The 19,735-nt window shown below is 46.4% G+C and overlaps 1 protein-coding gene across 2 annotated transcripts in view; it reads right to left on the bottom strand.

Moving 5' to 3' along the window:
- Window positions 1–19,735, bottom strand: part of PDE5A (phosphodiesterase 5A) — a 518,628-nt gene that overhangs the window by 27,828 nt on the left and 471,065 nt on the right. For both annotated transcript variants that reach the window (XM_069743739.1, XM_069743740.1), the window contains exon 18: window positions 19,625–19,688. In XM_069743739.1, the coding sequence (XP_069599840.1) occupies window positions 19,625–19,688 (64 nt within the window). The remainder of the gene's footprint in view (window positions 1–19,624; window positions 19,689–19,735) is intronic.

Below are 19,735 nucleotides of genomic sequence, written 5' to 3'. Positions count from 1 at the left end.
GAACACAAACCAAATAGATAGAAATGTAATTATTAAAAGGCAAAAACTACACTAGCTAGTAGAAGCATTTCACAACATATATTTCACCACCAGAGATATTCCACACAGATTTAACTAAATTGGCCAAGTAATGTGAAGTAATCTTCTACTACTTATTCGAGAGCCTTTTGATATATGACATTCTTAGTTTTTCCTTCAGGTGCAAAGCCGAACAGATTTTTGGCTGTTCCAACTCTTGAACAGGCGACATAAAGTTGAACATGAGAAAAGCATGGAGATTGTAAATCGATTCCAACTACTTTCAAGGACTGTCCCTGAGCCTTGTTGATGGACATAGCAAATGCCAGTTGAACAGGAAACTGGAGGCGTTTAAAATCAAAAGGCAAATTAGATGGAATGAGAGGAATTGTTGGAATGAAAACATCTTCTCCTGTGGCACATCCTGTCAAAATGGTTGCCTCAATTACATGTGGAAACAGGTTCTTAATCAAGAGTCTTGTTACATTACACAGCTTTGGTGGATCAAAATTTCTCAATAGCAGAATAGGTGCTCCATGTTTTAGAAAGAGGTTCTGAGGATGAAGTCCTTGTGGCTCCAAGGAATTGAGGAACCTAGTTGGATAAAATAATGTTTGAGCAGGGTCTATTACTGTATCCACTGACTTGTAGGTTGTGCACACACCTGGAAGGAGATTTAAAATTTGAAAATTGATCTTGTTGACGCTGTCATTTTTGGGAGCTACAGTAGAATAGCACTTCCACACAGCCAGCCAGAATATTTGAAGTGGAGTTGAATGTTTGGAAAGACCTTTGTTTTCAAATCCTCAATAGAAGTCATAATGCAAAAAAAGTTGCTTGGGAATGTCATCTGTCCAGTGGTTGAGTTTACTGGTGCCCTGCCATCTCCAATAGTCAACAGCTGGCTCGAAAACAGTCCAGCAGTAACATTGCCTTTCATGTAGACCCTCATGTTTGTGTTTAGTGATATTTTCTTTACTTATCTCCAAATATACGATGCTTTGAGACAGGCATTGAGTTCGTCTGCAGGGGTTGATCTTGGAATAACAGGTAGTGTTTGGCGGAAGTCACCTGCCAAAACAACAACTACTCCTCCCATGATATATTTGTTGCTATGCAGGTCTTGCAGCAGTCTGTCCACTGCTTCCAGAGCCCTTTTGTGTGACATGGTGCATTCATCCCAAATGATGGCACTGCATTTTTTAAGCAATTTGGCCAGTCCTGATCCCTTGGCAATATTACACACGGGGCTGTCACTATGAGACAGGTTAGTTGGTAGTTTGAATGTCGAATGTGCTGTCCTGCCACCTTTTAAAAGCATTGTTAGGACTGGCGGAACGCACCAAGACAGATGGTATAGATGCGTTCGCAGTCCGGGGTCCACCGTGCAGGTGAAAACCTGCTGCTAGCAATTAGCAGACTATATGGCGGTACACTAGAGTATACACGCGTGGGTTAACCTCACCCAGCGTGAAATAAGCAATCCTGTTAAGGCACAGGACCGCGGTACCGCACCTATAGCGCGAGCAAGTAGTCAGCGAACTCAACCCCAACTGGGATTGAAGTCCGATTAGACCCTTGCTGGCGCAACACCGCAACTGGGTGTGAAATGAAACAGAAGAGCATGCAGTGCCGCACTGACGAACGCCACTAACCACCCAGGCTTGGGTAAGGAAAGCACAGAGGAAGTGCACGGCGCCGTACTGGCGGTCACAGCAACTGGACGCTATAATGTGTGACTAGTGCTGTAGGATAAGTCGGGCGCTAGGTAGCAGCCATACACCTTCCGCGAACAGTCATACTATAGGGTAGGGGTATCCAAGGACGACTTGCACTCACAACATACACACATTAGCAATTGTTTGACAATACTAGCGCATGGCCGTGCGGTCATGCGCAGTTTATATAGCAGCAGCACAGGAAGTGGCCACAGCACTTTTGCCCTTCTAGGACCTGCCAAGAGGACCAATGGAATGTGCTGCAGAACCTGAGCACATGACCCTCGATCTCCAACGGGAGACCTTACGCTGGGCATGCTCAGTACGTGCAGACAAGGACTTAGTCCCAGAGAAGTCCGCTCGCTGCTGACCAGCACAGACTTTAATAGCAGAGACTGGAGAAGCAGCAGTAACTCTCAGAACAGAGTGAGAATGAGCAAGACGCTGGGACCGACGTCCTTGCTGAGCAGACTCCACTGCGGCTGGACAAGAATGGGAGACCACAGCGGAGGTGGCCCGAGATTCCCCCTGTGCAGAAGCGGGAACTCGACCCCTAACATTACCCCCCCCCCCTAGGGCCCCCCCCCTCCTTGGGCCTCGTTATGTTCGAAGGCAGCAATGAGCTGCGGAGCCCGAATGTGCTCAGCAGGCTCCCAGGACCTATCCTCAGGGCCGTAACCCTTCCAGTCCACCAAAAAAAAATTTTTGCCACGTACCACCTTGCACCCCAAGATAGCGTTCACCTCGAAATCGTCCATAGACGAACCCGATGTCCCGGCTGATGACTCAGAAAACCGAGACATGTATACGGGCTTAAGGAGGGACACATGAAAGGTGTCGGTGATACCAAGTCGTGGAGGAAGGGCCAGCCGGTAGACCACAGGATTAACCTGTTCGAGGACCTTGAAGGGACCCAAGTAGCGAGGAGCAAATTTAGTGGACTCAACTCGCAGCCTGATGTTACGGGCGGAGAGCCACACCAAGTCGCCAGGAGCAAAGGACGGGGCGGGGCGCCGATGAGCATCGGCGGAGGACCTCATTCTCTCCTTAGAGGCCCGAATGGCATCATGAGTGCGGTCCCAAATATCCCGTGCCTCCACAGCCCAGTCTGCCACCCTGGAGTCTGCGGAAGACATGGGCATAGGCACAGGTACCCGTGGATGCTGACCATAGTTGAGGAGGAATGGGGTTTGTCCAGTGGAGTCGGCTACGGCGTTGTTCAGCGCAAACTCTGCCCATGATAGCAAGGATGCCCAGTCATCCTGCCTGGCTGAAACAAAATGTCGCAGGTATGTGACCAAGGTCTGGTTGGCCCTCTCTACCAACCCATTCGTCTCGGGATGATAAGCGGAAGAGAGATTCAACTCAATACTGAGAAGACGACACAGCTCTCTCCAGAACCGAGACGCAAACTGGGGACCCCGGTCACTGACAATTTTGTCAGGCATACCATGTAGGCGGAAGATGTGCTTAATGAACAACGCAGCCAAGGCCCGTGCAGAAGGTAACCGTGGTAGCGGCACCAAATGCACCATTTTCGAGAAATGATCGGTGATGACCCAAATGATGGTACAGCCGCGAGACTTGGGCAAACCCACGACAAAGTCCATCCCGACCATCTCCCAGGGCCTATCTGCCACCGGCAAGGGATAGAGCAACCCAGCTGGCCTTTGACGCGGAGATTTATTTTTGGCGCAGGAGACACATGCCAGAATATAATCCCTGATATCCCGGAGCATATGCGGCCACCAGTACGTCCTCGCCAGTAGCTCAGATGTCCTCTTTGTCCCAAAGTGTCCACCCACTCTGGACGAATGAGCCCAAGAGAGAACCTCCGGTCGCAAATTAATAGGCACAAAAGTCTTGCCCGGAGGCACAGACTCAAGCGAAACCGGTGCTACGGTTCTCAGGCTCTCAGAGGGAACAATAAGCCGAGGCTCCTCTTCCTCCTCTTCAGTTGACATAAGGGAGCGAGAGAGAGCATCAGCACGAATATTCTTCTCCCCGGCGAGAAAATGAAGAGAAAAGTGGAACCGGGAAAAGAACAAGGACCATCTGGCTTGGCGAGAATTTAGCCGCTGAGCTGTCTGTAAGTAGACCAAATTTTTGTGGTCAGTGTAAACCTGGAAGGGAAACCGCGCACCTTCCAGAAGATGTCTCCACTCTGAAAAGGCCAACTTCATTGCTAGCAGCTCCCTATCCCCGATGGAGTAGTTTCTCTCCGCTGGCGAGAAAGTCTTAGAGAAGAAGAAGCATGGATGCTTCCGACCTTGAGCATCCTTCTGGTAGAGGACTGCTCCAGCACCAACGGACGAGGCATCCACCTCCATTAGGAATGGCTTATCCACATCGGGACGATGTAAGATGGGAGCGCTAGCAAAGTGGGACTTAATAGAAGTGAAGGCCTTGGAGACCTCTTCCGACCACAATTTAGGATTCGCTCCCTTCTTGGTGAGGGCTACCAAGGGAGCTACCAGAGTTGAGAAGTGGGGAATGAACTGGCGGTAATAGTTAATGAACCCCATAAAGCGCTGCACCGCTTTAAGAGAATGGGGCTCTTGCCAGTCCATCACAGCCTGTAGTTTGGCAGGATCCATAGCCAATCCCTGGGCGGAGATGATATAGCCCAGGAACGGCAAAGACTCCTGCTCAAACATACACTTCTCCAACTTAGCGTAAAGAGAGTTTGCCCGTAGGAGGTCGAAGACTCTGCCAACATCTCTCCAGTGGGAGTCAATATCTGGAGAAAAGATGAGAATATCATCCAGATAGACTACAACTGAGGTGGAAAGCATATCCTGGAAGATGTCATTGACAAAGTCTTGAAAAATGGCTGGGGCATTACAGAGCCCGAAGGGCATCACCAGATACTCATAGTGCCCATCTCTGGTGTTAAACGCCGTTTTCCATTCATCCCCCTCACGGATGCGAATCAGGTTGTAAGCACCCCACAGATCTAATTTAGTAAATACCCTTGCTCTCCGAAGCCTATCGAAGAGCTCAGATATCAAGGGCAAAGGATACTTGTTCTTAACGGTGATAGCGTTAAGACCCCTGTAGTCTATGCATGGACGTGGCTCCCCATTCTTCTTCTGCACGAAGAAGAACCCTGCCCCAGCAGGTGACACTGACTTCCTGATAAACCCTCTTGCCGGATTCTCTTGAATGTACTGAGACATGGCCTCCGTTTCCGGGAGAGATAATGGATAAACTCGACCCCGGGGAGGCTCCGCACCAGGCAAGAGATCGATAGGACAGTCATAGGGGCGATGGGGCGTAAGGGTCTCCGCCGCCTTCTTGGAGAACACGTCTGCGTAAGACCAATATTGCTTGGGGAGAGAGGATAGATCTGCGGGTACCTCAGTAGTAGCAACCTGAACGCACTCTCGGTGACACCTACCCCCACATGATTCACCCCATCCCAGAATTCTGCCTGAGGACCACTCGATGTGAGGAGAGTGGTACCGTAGCCAAGGTATCCCCAAAAGGACCTCATCAATACCCTCAGGAATGATGAGCAGAGAAATAATCTCCTGATGGGATGGCGACAGGGACAGAGTAACAGGGATGGTCTGATGTGTTATCTGTGCGGGGAGTGTCGACCCATTCACCACTCGTACCGTTACTGGTTGAGATATCATAGCCAGGGGTATTGTGTGACGTTGGGCGAAGGCAGAAGACATAAAATTGCCCTCCGCCCCAGAATCCACGCAGAGGTCTACCGAGTGGGAGGATGAGCCAAAGGTAATTGTCCCCTTAAAGGACAATTTGGAGGCAAACGTCGCATTGTCTAGTGCACCTCCACCTACTACCACTAGACGCTGACATTTCCTCGACCGCTGATGACATCTGGTGGCAAGATGTCCTGACTGTTGGCAAACATGGCAACCCTGGAGTGCACGAGCGGTCTGGGACTTAGATCCCGCTCGTGACACCACCTTAGGTTCCTGGAACTCAGGAGCCTGGACTGGAGATTCCAAAGGTTTGGCGAAGGTGGGAGCCAGCCGAAACCTCTGCCTACACTGGGCTCGCTCTAACCTCCGCTCGTGAAAACGGAGGTCAATGCGAGTAGATACTGCTATTAACTCCTCCAGTGTGGCGGGAATCTCCCTAGTGGCCAGAGCATCCTTAACGTGGTCAGCCAGCCCCCTCCAAAATATAGGGATAAGGGCTTTATCGACCACTCCAGCTCAGATGCCAGAGTGCGGAAATGGACGGCAAAAAGGCTGACCAAGGACGAGCTCTGAGTCAGTGCCAACAGTTGGAGCGCCGTGTCATGGGTGACACGAGGTCCTAGAAAGACCTGTTTCAGAGTGCTCAGGAATGACGGAGCACTCTGCACCACATGATCGCCACGCTCCCACAGCGGCGTAGCCCACTGCAACGCCCTGTCCGACAATAAGGAAATTATAAAGCCCACCTTAGCCCGCTCTGTAGGGAAACGAGAGGCCAGAAGCTCGAGATGTATTGAGCACTGACTCACGAAACCCCTACAGGACTTACTGTCACCAGAAAATTTCTCTGGTAGCGGGAGGCGAGATAGCGTCGGTACAGGAACGGCAGTGGACAAGGTAGCTGCAGCCACACTTGCAGCCTGAACAGCGACAGCAGTAACATCCACAGCTGAGGTTGAACGCTCAAGAGCCGCCAACCTTCCCTCCAGCTGCTGGATGTACCGCTGTAAACGCTGGTCGTCCGCCATTTACTAGCCAGACCCTGGCGCTAGTATTCTGTTAGGACTGGCGGAACGCACCAAGACAGATGGTATAGATGCGTTCGCAGTCCGGGGTCCACCGTGCAGGTGAAAACCTGCTGCTAGCAATTAGCAGACTATATGGCGGTACACTAGAGTATACACGCGTGGGTTAACCTCACCCAGCGTGAAAGAAGCAATCCTCTTAAGGCACAGGACCGCGGTACCGCACCTAAAGCGCGAGCAAGTAGTCAGCGAACTCAACCCCAACTGGGATTGAAGTCCGATTAGACCCTTGCTGGCGCAACACCGCAACTGGGTGTGAAATGAAACAGAAGAGCATGCAGTGCCGCACTGACGAACGCCACTAACCACCCAGGCTTGGGTAAGGAAAGCACAGAGGAAGTGCACGGCGCCGTACTGGCGGTCACAGCAACTGGACGCTATAATGTGTGACTAGTGCTGTAGGATAAGTCGGGCGCTAGGTAGCAGCCATACACCTTCCGCGAACAGTCATACTATAGGGTAGGGGTATCCAAGGACGACTTGCACTCACAACATACACACATTAGCAATTGTTTGACAATACTAGCGCATGGCCGTGCGGTCATGCGCAGTTTATATAGCAGCAGCACAGGAAGTGGCCACAGCACTTTTGCCCTTCTAGGACCTGCCAAGAGGACCAATGGAATGTGCCGCAGAACCTGAGCACATGACCCTCGATCTCCAACGGGAGACCTTACGCTGGGCATGCTCAGTACGTGCAGACAAGGACTTAGTCCCAGAGAAATCCGCTCGCTGCTGACCAGCACAGACTTTAATAGCAGAGACTGGAGAAGCAGCAGTAACTCTCAGAACAGAGTGAGAATGAGCAAGACGCTGGGACCGACGTCCTTGCTGAGCAGACTCCACTGCGGCTGGACAAGAATGGGAGACCGCAGCGGAGGTGGCCCGAGATTCCCCCTGTGCAGAAGCGGGAACTCGACTCCTAACAAGCATAGCTGCAATTCCAGAAGATGCCACTGCAAGTGGAATCTTTTTTTGTTGTCGAAATTTTGCCAGGAGCAAGTTGATTACAAATGTCTATCCTATTCCACCTGGAGCATCAAGGAAGACAATCCCACCTTTGTTGGTTTCACTGAAACTTAAAATGTAGTTATAGGCGTCCCTTTGATCTGGTACCAATATTGCAACTGTAAGGCTTTTCCTGACATTGCTATGCACTGATCTTCAAGGAACATTAAAGTTTCATTGAACATTTCCTCAGTGAAGTTGATGAGGATTTTCCCTTCTAATCTGCATGAGGATGTCCTCACTACGATCAGTTTTGTACGTTGTCCAAATCTCAAGAGGATTTGAAATGCTACAGGTTGTTAGAATAATAGCAAAGAAGTGTCTTAGTCGCTTTGGGGTTTGTGTGGCTGCTGCTTCACTGAGGGTCATATCCCAGTGTCCATCATTTTCCTGAAGTCCTTTTCTTTGGCAAGCTTCCCTGAATGTTTCACACACATGGCCTCCGATGGTCTTTAGGTCAGAAAATGCTGTAGGGCCTTTGACAACATAAAGTAACACGCGCAGGTAGAAGCACTCTGCATGTGACGGATGATCAGTGTAGACGCGACCAAGAGTATCAGTTGCTTTCACTCCTGGATAGCCTTCAATATCAAGCCCCAGTTTCCTTTGTTCCAGTGTTTTTCTGGAGGCATTCCAAGTGTAGTACTTTGGTAAATCACAGTAGAGAATTGTTTTTGCAAAAGGGTCTTATTCACACAGCTCAAAAAATGCCAAGAGGGTGGTCTTAGGTGGTGTTAAGAGCTGCTGCTGCAAGTTTGCTGGATTAAAATAAATTCTCTGTAAATTCTCTGTAAATTTTCCAAGTGCACACTCAGATGCACAACTGGTGGGTAGCGCTCATGAATGTAGAATCCTAGTATTCTCCAAACAGCTTCATTGCTGCTTATGTACCTGCCCATCTGTAATGCCTCCACTTCATCAATAATAGGTCCATTTTTCTGGAGTTCAAAAACTGCTTGATCACTTCCTTTGTGGAGATATTTGCAGATATACTTGATTGATTTCACAGAGTGGCAAGATTCGACATTTATGTGGGCCTGGAAGATTTTTGAGAGCAAAGGGTTGTAAGGCACTACCCACCTGTTGTCAATTTCTATCTCTTGGAGTGATGATCCAACACGCATTTTGAGCTTTGCTGTGAAACCACCATCCCCTGGCTTCCTTCTTCAGTGACTGGATATCCATCTTGTCCTGTTTGGGTTTCTTGGACCAGGGATCGTGGGTAATGCTTTGAACACCTGCCATCAATCATACAGGCAGAATTTTTGTTGAGACTCCGACACGGACCATGGATCATGTTTTTTGTGATGGTATCAAACAGCAATGGGTCAATCAGAAGGTCTGGCAATTCGGCACTGATGATATTGTCAATTTCGGTAGGCTGTATTTGCTTCAGCCAAATCAAGATGTGGGCGTGAGGAAGGCCTCTTTTTTGCAATTCAACTGAATACATCCAGCACTGCGTCTCACCATAAATATGTGATTTTGTGATGAGATTAGTCATTTTTGAAAGTTTCTGTTTGAAAATTCGAGCAATAAGGTCATGGCGATTCACTGTTTTTTGGCCCGGCAACAGGTGCCCTCCAATTTCCTCCCAGGCAGGATTGCAAGTAAAGGTGATGAAAAGATCTGGACGGCCATACTTTCTCACATAAGTCATTGCATCCTGTGTGTATTCATGCATGTGTCGTGGGCTTCCAGTGACAGTTGATGGAAGAATAACCATTTTCCCCAACTCTTTTGGATCAGCATCATTTGCAACAGCATCTCTAAGGTGAATATATTCCTCTGCCCTGAGCTTCTTTTGATTTAGTCGGATATACGTTCACTCTCAATCTTTGCATACATGTCAACAATAAATTGGTGGAAGAGGTGTTTGCATTTCAAGATGTGATTTTCCTCTGCAAATCTTGTCATGATCCTATATGCATAGAAGCCCATGGCAGACACTTTTTTTCCTGAATCGTTGCCTGTTGTAGGATCTGTCTGAGGTATTCCAAAGTGATAGCCAACCTGTCCCTGCCAAGAGATGATTGGATATTGCAGTGCATCATAGGACCTGTGAGTTTCTGCTACTCGTTGCAAACTATTGTTCCTTTTCTGAAGCACAATGTCACGGCTTTGAAAATCATTACCTACAATCAAGATGTCTACCTCATCAAATGTGGGAGCATTGAATGTCGCTGATGTTCTCCTTGTGGTGTTTTGTCACCTGGAATGCTAACCTTGTAATCATCATTTGGCATGCATTTAAGTGCAGTCTTGAAAAGTTGAACATATGGATTGTTGGAGTGAAGGAACTGCTGCAAAATAGTGACAATATCAAGGTGAGTGTTAGGAATTAAAGAGCATTTCCGCTGAGCCTCTGCTTCTGTATTTCCCATGATGCAGAGTTGGAGAAATTGAGGTTCTTCTCCTTGCAATGGTAGCAGTGAGCCAACCGAGTGGTAAACCTGTCCTTGGACTTTAAATGTCGGCATAAATCCTGTTGTAAACATTTCTTTTGTTGCACCAAATTATGTCATTTGGAAGCAGGAGTTGTACTTCCTGATGTTGTCCAAGAAATGCTTTGATATTGTACTGGTACCTGTCATCAGAGACTTTAGGGGATCTGGTGGTTATAGGAGAGGTGGAAGTTTTATCTTGCCATTTGCACAGCATAAACCTGGCGGATCATCTTTCTATTTTAGGGCACTGCAATACATACAGACCACATCCATTTTTCCTATCTGAACTTTAGGATTATCCTGATAGTTTCAGTCTGACTGGTAACAAAAGGCAGCATGTTTCAAATCTCCAACCATTTCCTGTGCCCTGGTGGAAGAAATAGCAATTCTCTTAGTGGCAAGTCAGCCTTCTCTCTGCTCATTGGCCCTTGAGGAAGTAGCTCTTCTTCTCTTATCTGCAAGCCTCGCTTCCCTCTCCTCAGAAAATTCATTGGCTCTTGAGGAAGCAGTTCTTGTTCTCTTGTCTGCAAGCCTCGCTTCCCTCTCCTCAGAAAGTTCATTGGCCCTTGAGGAAGCAGCTCTTGTTTGTATGTCTGCAAGCCTCGCTTCCCTCTCCTCAGAAAGTTCATTAGGTCTTGAGGAAGCAGCTCTTGTTTTCATGTCTGCAGGCCTCGCTTCCCTCTCCTCAGAAAGTTCATTAGCCCTTGAGGAAGCAGCTCTTGTTCTCTTGTCTTCATTGGCCCGTAACGCAGCTTTTCTTTTCACATAAGCTGACATTCGTGCCATGGAATTCCTTTTCTTATGAGGCATTATTGTGGTAATGCTATTACCTCACACAAGCTTTGTTATACTGAGAATGTCCTTTGTTGCCTATATTAACCAATCAGAGCTCAGATTAATTAACTGTAGCAAAATGGAAGCTGAGCTGTGATTGGTTGCTATTGGCAGCCTGATAAATCCCAGCCAACAGGAAGCCCTCCCCCCTGGCAGTATATATTAGCTCACACATACACTTAATAGACAGGTCATGTGACTGACAGCTGTTGTATTTCCTATATCATACATTTGTTGCTCTTCTAGTTTGTCTGCATATTAATCAGATTTTTATTTTTGAAGGATAATACCAGACTTGTGTGTATTTTAGGGCGAGTTTCATGTGTCAGTGTCAAGTTGTGTGTGTTGAGTTGCGTGTGGCGACATGCATGTAGCGACTTTTGTGAGATGAGTTTTGTGTGACGACATGCATGTAGCAACGTTTTGTGTGTCGAGTTGCATGTGACAGGTTAGTGTAGCAAGTTGTGTGCAGCAAGTTTTGCGCATGGAGAGTTTTGCGCGTGGCGAGTTTTATGTGTGGTGCGTTTTGAGTATGTGCAAGTTTTGTGTGAGGCAACTATTGCATGTGTTGCAACTTTTGTGCATGTGGCAATTTTTCCACGTGTGCAAGTTTTGCATGTGGCGAGTTTTCCATGAGGTGAGTTTTGCACGTGTGGCTAGTTTTGCTTGTGGCAAGATTTGCATGTGGCGAATTTTTACAAATACCACCAGACTTATCACATGTAAATGGCCGGGAGCATACAAATACCACTCCCCCGCTATCATAAACCACACCACAATGGTAGGTAGGGAAACTCCAAAGCATATAAAACACAAAAAACCGGAGTAAGAAAATCCCAGAGCACACCCTCTTTGATAAAGCAATCCGCGAAACGCGCGTCAGGGGGCTGCCAGTCGAGCGGGGAGAGTCCTCTTGCCTCTGATATGGGTAAGTTACCATAATCTGTGACCTGACTGTGGCTCATTGTAGGGGTACATTTATGCAGATTTATTTGCTTTACTCATTGTTACTATGGGGTTTAGCCCCTCTACATGAGCCCAGTCCATTTGAAATTTGATATCTACACATGCCCATCTCTTTGGGACAACTGGACTTCCCTGCCCTACTGGTATACCTATGGGCTCTCCATTTGAATTTTCTCCTGTGTTATATGTGCTATGATGGCATTTGATACATTTTAATGGTATTGTTTCTTATTGTTAATAAAGTTTATATATTGGTAAACATGTGCTCTGGGATTTTCTTACTCCGGTTTTTTGTGTTTTATGTGGCGAATTTTGCGCGTGGTGAGTTTTGAGCGGTGACTTTTGAGTTTCAACTTTTATGTGGCGAGGTTGGTGTATGTGGGGTGAAATGTGTGCTGACGGTGGTATATGTGTTCAAGCACGTGGTAGTGTGTGGCACATTTTGTGTGTGTTCATATTCCCGTGTATGGTAACCCATGTCGGAGCCTCACCTTAGCAACTGTACGGTATATACTCTTTGGCGCCACCGCTCTTATTCTTTAAGTCCCCCTTGTTCACATCTGGTAGCTGTCAATTTGCCTCCAACACTTTTCCTTTCACTTTTTCCCCATTATGTAGATAGGGGCAAAATTGTTTGGTGAATTGGAAAGTGCGGGGTTAAAATTTTGCCTCACAACATAGCCTATGACGCTCTCGGGGTCCAGACGTGTGACTGTGCAAATTTTTGTGGCTGTAGCTGTGACGGTGCAGATGCCAATCCCGGACATACACACATACATACACACACACACACACACATTCGGCTATATATATATATTAATATATATATATATATATATATATATATATATATATATATATATATATACACACACACATATATACACAGTACAGACCAAAAGTTTGGACACTTTAAAGATTTTTCTGTATTTTCATGTTTTCATGACTATGAAAATTGTAAATTCACACTGAAGGCATCAAAACTATGAATTAACACATTATTATTATTATTATTATTATTATACATTTTTATACACATGTGGAATTATATACTTAACAAAAAAGTGTGAAACAACTGAAAATATGTATTATATTCTAGGTTCTTCAAAGTAGCTACCTTTTGCTTTGGTGACTGCTTTGCACACTCTTGGCATTCTCTTGATGAGCTTCAAGAGGTAGTCACCGGGAATAGTTTTCACTTCACAGGTGTGCCCTGTCAGGTTTAATAAGTGGGATTTTTGCCTTATAAATGGGGTGTTGAGCAGAAGTTTGGTGGATACACAGCTGATAATCTTACTGAATAGACTGTTATAATTTGTATTATGGCAAGAAAAAAGCAGCTAAGTAAAGAAAAACGAGTGGCCATCATTACTTTAAGAAATGAAGGTCAGTCAGTGCGAAAAATTGGGAAAAACTTTGAAAGTGTCCCCAAGAGCAGTTGCAAAAACCATCAAGCGCTACAAAGAAACTGGCTCACATGAGGACCGCCCCAGGAAAGGAAGACCAAGAGTCACTACTGCTTCTGAGGATAAGTTTATACGAGTCACCAGCCTCAGAAATCGCAGGTTAACAGCAGCTCAGATTAGAGACCAGGTCAATGCCACACAGAGTTCTAGCAGCAGACACATCTCTACAACAACTGTTAAGAGGAGACTTTGTGCACCAGGCCTTCATGGTAAAATAGCTGCTAGGAAGTTTGCTAAAGACAGGAAACAAGCAGAAGAGACTTGTTTGGGCTAAAGAACACAAGGAATGGACATTAGACCAGTGGAAAACTGTGCTTTGATCTGATGAGTCCAAATTTGAGATCTTTGGTTCCAACCACCGTGTCTTTGTGTGACACAGAAAAGGCGAGTGGATGGACTCTACTGCCTGGTTCCCACCATGAAGCATGGAGGAGGAGGTGTGATGGTGTGGGGGTGCTTTGCTGGTGACACTGTTGGGGATTTATTCAAAATTGAAGGCATACTGAACCAGCATGGCTACCACAGCATCTTGCAGCGGCATGCTATGCCATTTAGTTGTGTTTAGTTGGACCATCATTTATTTTTCATCAGGACAATGACCCCAAACACACCTACAGGCTGTGTAGGGCTATTTGACCAAGAAAGTGAGTGATGGGGTGCTACGCCAGATGACCTGGCCTCCACAGTCACCAGACCTGAACTCAATTGAGATGGATTGGGGTGAGCTGGACCGCAGAGTGAAGGCAAAAGGGCCAACAAGTGCCAAGCATCTCTGGGAACTCCTTCAAGATTGTTGGAAGACCATTTCCAGTGACTACCTCTTGAAGCTCATCAAGAGAATGCCAAGAGTGTGCAAAGCAGTCATCAAAGCAAAAAGGTGGCTACTTTGAAGAACCTAGAATATAAGACATATTTTCAGTTGTTTCACACTTTTTTAAGTATATAATTCCACATGTGTTAATTCATAGTTTCGATGCCTTCAGTGTGAATTTACAATTTTCGTAGTCATGAAAATACAGAAAAATCCTTAAATGAGAAGGTGTGTCCAAACTTTTGGTCTGTACTATATATATATATATATATATATATATATATGTATATATATAGAAGAAATGCTGGCAATTTTTCTGCCGTGTACTGTAAAATCACAGCAGGAGCTGACAGGACAGAAGAGATGTATTACATACAGTAAACACAAATAGAATATATATATATAAATATATATATATATGTAGATGTCTGTGACAAATACAAGTAGTGCAGTGTGTGTGCAAATTACTGTACATGTATTTAATTAATAAAAGATTAATTTTCGGAAAAAAATGGCTGTTTTCTTAACTAGCAGAGGGAAAGCCTATGGCTTGGTGCAGATGTTTGTAGCCTGGAAAGGGGGTAATATCCAAGGAGCTTCCCAGGCAATTAATATCAGCTCACAACTTTATTCTTGGCCTTTATTGGCTATTTAAATGGAGAACCCTGAAAAAATGGTGGGGGAATGGGCGAGGTCGTAAGTATGGTTTGATTAAGATTATTAAAGGAGTCTGTGTCATTCTTTGAATTAAAGGACTTTTTTCTGGGTGTCCGCGTTTTCTTACAATTTGACTATGAGGTTAGTAATGGGGGCGTCTTATTGACGCCTCTCCATTACTAACCTCGGGGCTTGATGTCACCTGACAATACAAGGGTGACATTAACCACCCAAACTATCACCCCACTTGCCACCGCTACAGAGCAAGTGGGAAGAGTGAGGCTAAGTGGCAGAATTGGTACATCTTGGAGATGCACTTTTTCTGATATGGATGAGAGCTGATGTTTTTAGCCTGGGGGGCTAGTATCCATGGCCCCTTCCTAGACTATTAATATGAGCCTGCAGCTGTCTGCATAGCCTTTGCTGGTTGGTTATTAATTATAAGTATACAGTTGTGAGATGATATTAATACCATGGGAAGCTCCATGGGTATTATCCCTTTCCCAGGCTATAAACATCTTTTCCCAGCCATCGGCTTTGCCTCTGCTGCTTACAAAAATTGAGTGGGAGCCCACACCATTTTTTCAGAAAATGAATGTTTTATTAATTCAATACAAGTACAGCAATTTGCGCACACACCGCACTAATTGTATGTCTATTCTATATGTATTAACTGTATATAATCCATCTCTTCTATCCTGTCGGCTCCTGCTGTGATTTTACAGTACATGGCATATGAATTGCCGGCTTTGCTTCTATTTATCTATGTAATATACACTGCTCAAAAAAATAAAGGGAACACAACAGAAATATAACTCCAAGTAAATCAAACGTCTGTGAAATTAAACTGTCTACTTAGGAAGCAACACTGTTTGACAATCAATTTCACATGCTGTTGTGCAAATGAATTAGACAACAGATGGAAATTATTGGCAGTTATCAAGACACACTCAATAAAGGAGTGGTTCTGCAGGTGGGGACCACAGACCACATCTCAGTACCAATGCTTTCTGGCTGATGTTTTGGTCACTTTTGGGACTCTATAACCCACACAAGTGGCTCAGGTAGTGCAGCTCATCAAGGATGGCACATCAATGCGAGCTGTGGCAAGAAGGTTTGCTGTGTCTGTCAGCGTAGTGTCCAGAGGCTGGAGGCGCTACCAGGAGACAGGCCAGTACACCAGGAGACGTGGAGGGGGCCATAGGAGGGCAACAACCCAGCAGCAGGACCGCTACCTCAGCCAATGTGCAAGGAGGAACAGGAGGAGCACTGCCAGAGCCCTGCAAAATGACCTCCAGCAGGGCACAAATGTGCATGTGTCTGCACAAACGGTAACACTGGCGCCCTGTGCTCTTCACAAATGAAAGCAGGTTCACACTGAGCACATGTGACAGACGTGATAGAGTCTGGTGATGCCGTAGAGAGCGTTCTGCCTGCAACATCCTTCAGCATGACTGGTTTGGCAATGGGTCAGTAATGGCGTGGGGTGGCATTTCTTTGGAGGGCCGCACAGACCTCCATGTGCTCGCCAGAGGTAGCCTGACTGCCATTAAGTACCGAGATGAGATCCTCAGACCCCTTGTGAGACCATATGCTGGTGCAGTTAACCCTGGGTTCCTCTTAATGCAGGACAATGCTAGACCTCATGTGGCTGGAGTATGTCAGCAGTTCCTGCAAGATGAAGGCATTGAAGCTATGGAGTGGCCCACCCGTTCCCCAGACCTGAATCCGATTGAACACATCTGGGACCTCATGTCTCATACCATCCACCAATGTCACGTTGCACCACAGACTGCCCAGGAGTTGACGGATGATTTGGTCCAGGTCTGGGACGAGATCCCTCTGGACACCATCCGCCGCCTGATTAGGAGCATGCCCAGGTATTTTACGGTAGGGAGGTCATACAGGCACGTGGAGGCCACACACCATACTCAGCATCATTTTGACTTGTTTAAGGACATTACATTCCACTTTAATTTTGTGTGTGACTCCAAATCCAGGCCTACATTGGTTAATAAATTTGATTTCCATTGATGATTTTTGTGTGATTTTGTTGTCAGCACATTCAACTTTATACAGAACAAAGTTTTCAATGAGAATATTTAATTCATTCAGATCTAGGATGTATCTATCTATCCATCTATCTATATACCGTATATACTCGAGTATAAGCCGAGATTTTCAGCCCAAATTTTAGGGCTGAAAGTGCCCCCCTCGGCTTATACTCGAGTCACGGTAGCGGTGGGGTCGGCAGGTGAGGGGGAGAGGGCGCTGAGGCATACTTACCTAGTCCCAGCGATCCTCGCGCTGTCCCTGCCGTCCCACGGGCTTCGGCGCTGCAGCTTCTTCCTCTCTTCAGCGGTCACGTGGGACCGCTCATTACAGAAATGAATAAGCGGCTCCACCTCCCATAGGGGCGGAGCCGCTTATTCATTTCTCTAATCAGCGGTGCCGGTGACCGCTGATAGAGAAAGAAGCTGCAGCGCCGAAGACAGGAGGGGACAGCGCGAGGATCGCCAGGACTAGGTGAGTATGTTATATTCACCTGTCCTCGTTCCAGCCGCCGGGCGCCGATCCATCTTCCCGGCGTCTGCGCTCTCTGACTGTTCAGGCAGAGGGCGCGATGACGCATACAGTGTGCGCGGCGCCCTCTGCCTGATCAGTCAGAGCAGAGACGCCGGGAAGATGGAGGCGCCGGAACGAGACGCTGGGAGCTGCAATCAAGGGAGGTGAGTATGTGTTTTTTTTTTTTTTATTGCAGCAGTAGCAGTGGCAGCACAGATTAATGTGGAGCATCTATGGGGCACAATGAACGGTGCAGAGCACCGTATAAGGCACAGCTAGGGGGCACAATGAACGGTGCAGAGCACCGTATAAGGCACAGCTAGGGGGCACAATGAACGGTGCAAAGCACCGTATAAGGCACAGCTAGGGGGCACAATGAACGGTGCAGAGCACCGTATAAGGCACAGCTAGGGGGCACAATGAACGGTGCAAAGCACCGTATAAGGCACAGCTAGGGGGCACAATGAACGGTGCAAAGCACCGTATAAGGCACAGCTAGGGGGCACAATGAACGGTGCAGAGCACCGTATATGGCACAGCTAGGGGGCACAATGAACGGTGCAGAGCACCGTATAAGGCACAGCTAGGGGGCACAGTGAACGGTGCAGAGCACCGTATATGGCACAGCTAGGGGGCACAATGAACGGTGCAGAGCACCGTATATGGCACAGCTATGGGGCACAGTGAACGGTGCAGAGCACCGTATATGGCACAGCTAGGGGGCACAATGAACGGTGCAGAGCACCGTATAAGGCACAGCTAGGGGGCACAGTGAACGGTGCAGAGCACCGTATATGGCACAGCTAGGGGGCACAATGAACGGTGCAGAGCACCGTATATGGCACAGCTATGGGGCACAGTGAACGGTGCAGAGCACTGTATATGGCACAGCTAGGGGGCACAGTGAACGGTGCAGAGCACTATATGGGGCACAGCTATGGGGAAATATGAATGGTGTAGAGCACTATATGGCACAGCTATGGGGAAATAATGATCTATTTTTATTTTTGAAATTCACCGGTAAATGCTGCATTTCCACCCTAGGCTTATACTCGAGTCAATAAGTTTTCCCAGTTTTTTGTGGCAAAATTAGGGGGGTCGGCTTATACTCGGGTCGGCTTATACTCGAGTATATACGGTATATAGTACAGTATATCTATTCTAGCTATTCTATTCTAACCTGTCACGCTTTGACTATACTTTAAGCGGCACATAAATTGCCGGCTTTTATTTGATCTATCTAGCTATCATTTATATATACAGTGGGTACGGAATGTATTCATACCACTTTAAATTTTTCACTTTTTGTTTCATTTCAGCCATTTGGTAAATTCAAAAAAGTTCATTTTTTCAAATTAATGTACATTATGCAACTGATATGTAGAAATTTTTGCAAATGTAGTAATAAAAAAACTGAAATATCATATGGTCATAAGTATTCAGGCCCTTTGCTGAGTATTGAGTAGAAGCCCCCTTTTGAGCTAGTACAGCCACGAGTCTTCTTGGGAATGATGCAACAAGTTTTTCACACCTGGATTTGGGGATCCTCTGCCATTCTTCCTTGCAGATCCTCTCCAGTTCCGTCAGGTTGGATGGTGAACGTTGGGCGACAGCCATTTTCAGGTCTCTCCAGAGATGCTCAATTTGGTTTACATCAGGGCTCTGGCTGGGCCAGTCAAGAATGGTCCCAGAGTTGTTCTGAAGCCACTCCTTTGTTATTTTAGCTGTGTGCTTAGGGTCATTGTCTTGTTGAAAGGTGAACCTTCGGCCAAGTCTGAGGTCCAGAGCACCCTGGAAGAGGTTTTCATTCATGTTTCCTTCAATGACAACCAGTCATCCTGTCCCTGCAGCTGAAAGACACCCCCATAGCATGATGCTGCCACCACCATGTTTCACTGTTGGGATTGTATTGGGCAGGTGATGAGCAGTACCTGGTTTTCTCCACATATATCACTCAGAATTATCACCAAAAAGGTCTATTTTCATCTCATCAGACCAGAGAATCTTATTTCTCACAGTCTGGTATTTAATCAGTATGTATATGCCAAAACAAGAAGTGTCAAAAAAACACAGAACAGATGTCAATCTTTCAATTATAGTTTTTTGGATTACAAAATATTGACCAAACACTGACCTGTGAATAAGACCAAATAAATAGGAGAAAGTGGAGAAAAACTTTTTTCCTCCTTCTCATCAGTGAAAAAAAAAACTGATGAAACCCTGACCAAACTCTGATGACATTCTGATGAAAATTAGATGAAACGTGACCCTTTTTTCACGTACATAAAAAAATGACGTATGAATGAGACCTCACTGATGTTAGTCATTATTAACATATATTAACATGCAGGAATTTTACTGCAAGAGATACAGACCCGCTGTTGAACTGGCCAGGGCTTTGTTATTGCAGACAGATCACAGGCAGTCATTAACATAGCTCTGCAGAAGAGACAAGAATATTATTTAGGATCAAGTATTAAAAAGTT

The sequence above is a fragment of the Ranitomeya imitator genome, chromosome 1 (assembly GCF_032444005.1).
Source record: "Ranitomeya imitator isolate aRanImi1 chromosome 1, aRanImi1.pri, whole genome shotgun sequence".
Classification (NCBI taxonomy): Eukaryota; Metazoa; Chordata; class Amphibia; order Anura; family Dendrobatidae; genus Ranitomeya; species Ranitomeya imitator.
The sequence above is the reverse complement of the archived record's forward strand: the minus strand, read 5'-3'. Positions and strand labels throughout refer to the sequence as shown.